The 7838-nt window shown below is 43.7% G+C and overlaps 1 protein-coding gene across 1 annotated transcript; it reads right to left on the reverse strand.

Annotated features, from left to right (window-relative positions):
- Window positions 1-6061: 6061 nt before the first annotated feature.
- LOC138914135 (uncharacterized) lies at window positions 6062-7584 on the reverse strand. Its single transcript, XM_070219373.1, has 2 exons — window positions 6254-7584; window positions 6062-6189 (listed from the first exon to the last, which is right to left on the reverse strand). The coding sequence occupies exon 1, from the start codon at window positions 7582-7584 to the stop codon at window positions 6424-6426; it is 1161 nt and encodes a 386-aa protein (XP_070075474.1). The 3' UTR covers window positions 6062-6189; window positions 6254-6423.
- Between the last annotated feature and the right edge of the window lie 254 nt (window positions 7585-7838).

Genomic DNA, 7838 nt, shown 5'->3' on the forward strand with positions numbered 1-7838 from the left:
AACTAGGAATCAACGCACAGCCAAATCCATTGATTAACAATATTAAAATGCACTTTTATTACATTCTTATAACTTTAAACTGATTTGCTAAGATTTATTGGGGCTCCCCAAGTGGCCCCAATCGCTTCCAATTGGAAAAAACGTAAATGTTCCTTTCAAAAATTCTGGACGCTAAACCGTTTAACCAATCGAATCCGTGTTTTCGCCCAAAAATACTTTAAAACATTATACATGTTTAAAAAATTTGACCGCTTAGATTTAAGGCTTTTTACTATTTTTAACAGCCCTTCTAAAATTACAATTTGGCCAAAAATCTCTTCAAACGTCGAAAAATGGTACTTCTAAACTGAATATCGAAAATTCCTTCGGTAAAGTTTTTCCTTAAACCTTAACGATTCATTTGATGGTTTTACCAAAGCTCTAGCTATCTTTTAAACAGAGAAACTAAGCAAAAAGTCGACCTATTATCGAATTCAAGTGCCTGCATATTGCTATCTCTCTCTGCATTTTCATACAAATTGTCAACAAATGATTCCGTCTCCCTCCCTCTCCCTCTGCCTTGCATTTCCCTGCGCTTCATCTCTATATATAAAGCTATCACTAAGAAAACTAGGAATCAACGCACAGCCAAATCCATTGATTAACAATATTAAAATGCACTTTTATTACATTCTTATAACTTTAAACTGATTTGCTAAGATTTATTGGGGCTCCCCAAGTGGCCCCAATCGCTTCCAATTGGAAAAAACGTAAATGTTCCTTTCAAAAATTCTGGACGCTAAACCGTTTAACCAATCGAATCCGTGTTTTCGCCCAAAAATACTTTAAAACATTATACATGTTTAAAAAATTTGACCGCTTAGCTTTAAGGCTTTTTACTATTTTTAACAGCCCTTATAAAATTACAATTTGGCCAAAAATCTCTTCAAACTTCGAAAAATGGTACTTCTAAACTGAATATCGAAAATTCCTTCGGTAAAGTTTTTCCTTAAACCTTAACGATTCATTTGATGGTTTTACCAAAGCTCTAGCTATCTTTTAAACAGAGAAACTAAGCAAAAAGTCGACCTATTATCGAATTCAAGTGTCTTCATAATGCTGCCTGCATATTGCTATCTCTCTCTGCATTTTCATACAAATTGTCAACAAATGATTCCGTCTCCCTCCCTCTCCCTCTGCCTTGCATTTCCCTGCGCTTCATTAAAAATATAAACTTAGCTTTAATACGGTTTTAATTTCTGTAGACTTTAGTTGATAGTTATTGGTGACCCACCCCCCACCAAAGTGCCCCAATCTCATTCAAATAGAAAATGAAATCCTGTACGCTAAACCGTTAAACCAACCGATACCGTGTTTTCGCTAAAAAATACTTAAAAGCATAATAAAGGTTTAAAAAATATGACGACTTTAATTTTAAACTTTTTACTATTTTTAATACCCGATTAAAAAGTAGCCGTCCTATCCAGCGTACGCTTGCAACTATATATCTCCATCTCTTTTCCACCCCCTGACTCTGCTTTATGATTGTCATTTTTTTCTTCGAAATACCATTACAAAAAATAATTAAAGTTGGTAAAACTATATTTTCGCAAACCCAATACCAAATAGTAATTTCTTGAACATGTTCAAAAACAAATACATTCAAAAGAATAAAATACATATATGCAAAAGCCCATACAGAAATACACACACGTATTCGATCGACCAAGGGAATTCATTCATCTCTATATATAAAGCTATCACTAAGAAAACTAGGAAACAACGCACAGCCAAATCCATTGATTTACAATATTAAAATGCACTTTTATTACATTCTTATAACTTTAAACTGATTTGCTAAGATTTATTGGGGCTCCCCAAGTGGCCCCAATCGCTTCCAATTGGAAAAAACGTAAATGCTCCTTTCAAAAATTCTGGACGCTAAACCGTTTAACCAATCGAATCCGTGTTTTCGCAAAAAAATACTTTAAAACATTATACATGTTTAAAAAATTTGACCGCTTAGATTTAAGGCTTTTTACTATTTTTAACAGCCCTTCTAAAATTACAATTTGGCCAAAAATCTCTTCAAACGTCGAAAAATGGTACTTCTAAACTGAATATCGAAAATTCCTTCGGTAAAGTTTTTCCTTAAACCTTAACGATTCATTTGATGGTTTTACCAAAGCTCTAGCTATCTTTTAAACAGAGAAACTAAGCAAAAAGTCGACCTATTATCGAATTCAAGTGTCTCCATAATGCTGCCTGCATATTGCTATCTCTCTCTGCATTTTCATACAAATTGTCAACAAATGATTCCGTCTCCCTCCCTCTCCCTCTGCCTTGCATTTCCCTGCGCTTCGTTAAAAATATAAACTTAGCTTTAATACAGTTTTAATTTCTGTAGACTTTAGTTGATAGTTATTGGTGACCCACCCCCCACCAAAGTGCCCCAATCTCATTCAATTAGAAAATGAAATCCTGTACGCTAAACCGTTAAACCAACCGATACCGTCTTTTCGCTAAAAAATACTTAAAAGCATAATAAAGGTTTAAAAAATATGACGACTTTAATTTTAAACTTTTTACTATTTTTAATACCCGATTAAAAAGTAGCCGTCCTATCCAGCGTACGCTTGCAACTATATATCTCCATCTCTTTTCCAACCCCTGACTCTGATTTATGATTGTCATTTATTTCTTCGAAATACCATTACAAAAAATAATTAAAGTTGGTAAAACTATATTTTCGCAAACCCAATGGGTAGGTAGAAGTGGTGAGGTCCTCTCTGAGAGCCTCCAAGTAGAGCTGAGCTCCGTTTTGATCCACACCCTCGTAAATTGTTGTCTCCGCGTTCTCTTCAGTACCAGCCTGCATCATTTAGAAAACCTAGGATTGCAGTTATCCTCTGCTTTCCTATTTCTCCCAATGATTCCAGCTGATACGCCCCGAAGTATCTCGCCCTGATATGGTTTAGTGCTGGGCAATGACACATCATGTGCTCAGGTGTCTCCTGTGTGTCTGTTTCTTTGCAGCTCCTGCAATTAGCATTGTACGGAAGCCCCATCTTCATGGCTTGCGTGCCAATGGCCCAATGGCCTGTGATGAGTGCCGTGATCCTTCTAATATCCCTTTTGCTTTTGGATATTAGTTCTCGAGTTCTCTTGCTATTGATGGTTGGCCAGCAGAGCTTTGATCTCCTGAGACCCTGCTTTTCTGACCAACTTTTACTAGCTAGTGTTTTGTAGTGTTCGTGAATCCTTGCTTGGACTGTATTAAGGGATTCAGGTAGACTAGTTGTATAGGAGTCGTCTGCCGACCCCTTTCGTGCAAGTTCATCCGCCTTTTCGTTTCCTGGTATATCATTGTGCCCTGGCACCCATGTTATCTGTACATGGTTGTTTGTTGCTAGTATGTTGAGAGCCGACTTGCAATCGGCTACTAGTGTCGAGTTGGTTCTTGCTGCTGCGAGAGATTTGATAGCCGCTTGGCTATCCGAGTATATCCGTACCTTGGTATTCCTGAGGCATTGCTGAATCGAAAGCTTGGCTGCTTCCAAAATAGCGAGTACCTCAGCCTGAAAAACTGTCGCTGATTCTGGGAGGTGGAATTTCGATTCTATCCCCCAGCTTTCAGCGAAAATTCCAGCCCCTACACCACAGTCCATCTTGGAGCCGTCAGTGTAGAGTGATACCTCATCTTGTCCGGTTACTCTGTCATTCTCCCAGTCTTCCCTCGTTGGAAAGGTAGTCGTAAATCCGTTTCCAAATCTTATCTCCGCTGTCATATAATCCGTCTTGTTCTTTGCCAGATAGTTGTTGTCCTCTAGGATACGGCAGTGCCCTGTGTGGTAGCCTTTCCAGCAATTACTTGCCTTCAGTCTGGCCGCACTCTGCGCTGCCGTATCCTTTATGAAAAGTTCTATCGGCATTATATCCAGAATAGTGTTCAACGTGGCAGCCGGGCATGATCTTAATGCCCCTGTAGCTCCTGCGCAAGCTGATCTTTGTATTCTTGTCAGCTTGGCAATATTGTATGCTCTTGTCAGGGCTGGCCACCAGACTAGTGCCCCGTATGTGAGAATTGGCCTTACCACTGCTGTATAAAGCCATAGTATTATCTTAGGGTGTATACCCCAGTTTTTGCCAAACATTTTCCTGCACGAGTAGAATGCTATGCTGGCCTTTCTTACTCGTTCCGTGATGTTTAGTTTCCACGAGAGCTTCGGGTCTAGTATCACTCCTAGATACTTAGCCTTATCCGATAGCTCGAGTTCGATTCCATCTATATTTGGTTTGCTGTATGTTGGGATCTTTGTTCTTCGCGTGAAGAGCATCAGTTCGGTTTTACTCGGGTTTATACCTAGTCCGCAGGTTTTTGCCCATTCATTTAGTCGGTTAAGGGCCCCCGTCATTATATTACTAATGACATCTGGGAATGGTCCTGATACTAGCAACACTACGTCGTCTGCGTAGGCTACTACTTTTACTCCTCCGCTATTGAGTTCTCTCAATATGTCGTTCATGTTGATGAGCCAGAGCAGTGGCGATAGAACCCCGCCCTGAGGTGTGCCTCTCTTCACAAAGCGTGTGAGGTAAGTGCCACTCAGTTCGGCTGTTATCGTCCTGCTCGTGAGCATAACTCCGATCCAAGCTCTGATGTCTCCTTCAACGCCGATCGAGTTGAGGGAGCTCAGTATGGATTCGGCGTTCACATTATTGAACGCACCTTCTATATCTAAGAAGGTGGCCATTGTATATTGGTTAAAATGTAGCGATTTTTCTATGTGACAAACTACTTCGTGTAGTGCCGTTTCTGTCGATCTGCCCTTTCGGTACGCATGCTGAGCGTCCGATAGATGCTGCTTCTCGGTGTTTTCCCGGATATGAATATCGATCATTCGTTCCAGCGTTTTCATTAGGAATGAGGTAAGGCTGATCGGCCTGTAATCCTTTGCTAGGATATGTCCTCTTCTTCCTGGTTTTGGTATAAATACAACTTTGGCTTCCTTCCATAGAAGCGGTATGTGTGTTAGTCTGATGCAAGCCGTGTAAATGGCTTGCAGCCACCTACTGATGCTGACCTGTGTTGCTTGAAGCATTGCCGGGAAAATGCCGTCTGGCCCCGGACTCTTATATTTGTCGAAGGAGTTTATCGCCCAGTTGATTCTTTCAATGGTTATGATATCCCTTGTGTGTGTTGGTTGATGAGCCCTCTGACCTTCAGTAGGTGCTGGCTTTTCTCGAAGGTTGCCTGGAAAGTGTGTATCCACTAGTGTCTCTAGGGATTCTTCCACCGTTGTAGTCGCTGATCCGTCTTGTTTGTGTAGTAGAGTTGGGCTGTTATACCCTTTAGCAAGGACCTTGCTTAGTCTAGCCGAGTCTTTTATACCTTCTAGCGATTCGCAGTAAGTCCTCCAAGAGTCTTTCTTGGCTGCGTATATCGCTTTTTTGTATGCTTTTTGTGCTTCTTTGTATGGCTCCCATTCCTTGGTAGCATAGCTGGAGTTATAGGCTTTTCTTGCCCTCTTTCTTAGAGTGCCTAGCTCTTTGGTCCACCATAAAGGGTGTTGTTTCTTAGAGTATGAAACCTTGCATGTTTCCTTATATGCATTGTTTAGAATGTTTGTTAGGTCCTCTACTTCCTTGTCCAGGGTCGTCGTAGAGGTTTGTACCCGTATTCTTCTGTTGCTAACTTTCGAGTAGACAATCTTACCGAATTTGTCCCAGTTTGTTCTACGGGGGTTACGTTTCGGTTCCGGTTTGCTAATCGGAATCGAAACTTCGAAGAAAATGTACCTGTGATCTGAAAAGGAATTTTGTTTCGACACTATCCACTTTTCAACCTTATATCTACTAAATTCTGTCTGTAAAGTGAGGTCTAACACCTCTTCCCATCCCTGAAATTCCCTTGTGCTTGGGAATATAAAGGTGGGTGTGTTACCTCTGTTACATATGGTGATGTTGCGGCAGATAATATTATCAAAAAGAGACTCACCCCTTTCGTTGGTTTCCGAGCTTCCCCATAGTGCGTGCCTCGCGTTAGCATCGCATCCGAGCACCAGGGTCGTCTTAGTATCTTCCGCCCATTGCAGCAGCTTGATGACTGGCTCAGGTGGAGCCGGTTCATCATGGGCCATGTAGGATGAGGCTATCACCATCGATGTCCCATCCGCCGCCACGAATCTGGCAACTGCTAGATCCGGTGTGCTAAGATTGGGACATAGAAGTGCGTTATAGTTATTCTTTATAATAATACCTGCTCTCGGCCTACCTGTCGAGTTAGTATAAAAGAGTTTATATCCTTGTTGTGTTAGACCCGAGATTTGTCTGTCTCGCGTCCATGGTTCTTGAACGATGCCTATGTCAATGTTCCTCTCACTGAGAAGAACTGCAAGATTGGCTGAAGCATGCATGCTGCGCTTCAGGTTAATCTGCACGACTTTAGGCATCGGTGTTGGGTGTTATATCTGGGGTCTTGTCGTCGATGACCAGGTCATCCAACAGCTTGTTGGTGTCATCGACCTCCTCGAGAACATCATCCGGCTCTGCCAGGAAGACCTTGATCTTGGCCTTCCGTAGGCCGTACCGGATGGTGTAGTCGGCCTTCTCAAGCTGCGGCAGGCAGCGCTGGTTGATGAGGAAGAGGAACGGCTGGCTCGTCTTCATCTCCTTCTCTACTTTGAGTATTGCCCAGTCCTCAGTATGCACTTCTGGGTTCTGAGCCCTCAGCAGCGACAGCACCTTTCCTTGGTCGGTCTGCCCCTTTGGCAACCAAATGCGAGCCCGCGGCCTCCTTGGAATCTCCCTGGCGTGGACGAGCCTAATGCTAAGGCCGTCCCATGCATTTCCAACCTTGGATATGCATTCCGCCAGGAAGGTCCTCGAGAACGAGTCATCGCACTTGATCACCCGGTGCCCTCTGACCATGTCCGACGAGTCGAAGGAGGGGATCGGACCGTCTGGCACGGCTGATAGCCTTTCAGCTACCATGTCGGCCACCTTGATCTCGATCTCCTCCCACTTCTCCGACAGCAGGCGTCCGTCGTCGTGCAGGTCGTCCACCAGTGCCATCGCGAGGCTGTCTCTGGCTACGTCGCTGAATTTCTTGGCCTTCTTCACAAAGGAGGTCGGTCTTGGCCTCCCCTGTGCGTCCTTTGCCCGTTTCGGTGCGCTCACGCTTGCCTCATGCGAGCGGTCCCTTTTTGTGTTTGTTACAGTGGCCTCCGGGCGCGTCCTCATGTATTCTTCGAATTCTGCGATCTCCGCAAGGCATCGAGTCTTGTCCTCCGCATCGCGCTGGTCAGTCTTGCCCTCTGCCTCATTCTTGGCTATCTTGCCGAGAATAAAACGGGCCCGACTGACCTTGGCCTTACGCTGCTGATGCGTAACGGTGGCTGCCTTGCTGGTACCCGGCTGGGTTCCGCTGCTGTGTGGGTTGTTGTTTTTGTTGTCTAGTGGGGTGCTGGTCTTAGCAGCCCCTTCCGTTCCCATCGGAGCCGGAGCACCCTGACTGGGTGTTCGCGGCCCTACCTCGACGGTAGCGGAATCGGTTTGGGGTTTAACCTCCCCCGTGAGGTCCGAAGCTACGGTGTTGGGTTTCATTGTCATTACATGATCGCCCGCGTTGCTCGACCAGGCAAGCGCGGCGGGCCTGAGGGTTGTTGGGGCTCTATGAAAAAGTCGACCGTGACTCCGCCCCAAAGCCACGGCAAGGCCACTTCCTTCGCAAACCCAATACCAAATAGTAATTTCTTGAACATGTTCAAAAACAAATACATTCAAAAGAATAAAATACATATATGCAAAAGCCCATACAGAAATACACACACGTATTCGATCGACCAAGGGAATTCATT

This window comes from Drosophila takahashii, unplaced genomic scaffold, assembly GCF_030179915.1.
Source record: "Drosophila takahashii strain IR98-3 E-12201 unplaced genomic scaffold, DtakHiC1v2 scaffold_130, whole genome shotgun sequence".
NCBI lineage: Eukaryota > Metazoa > Arthropoda > Insecta > Diptera > Drosophilidae > Drosophila > Drosophila takahashii.

Excerpts from the sequence above, each read along its gene's own strand:
- LOC138914135 (XM_070219373.1), bottom strand. The coding sequence starts at position 7,584 with ATGAAACCCAACACCGTAGCTTCGGACCTCACGGGGGAGGTTAAACCC.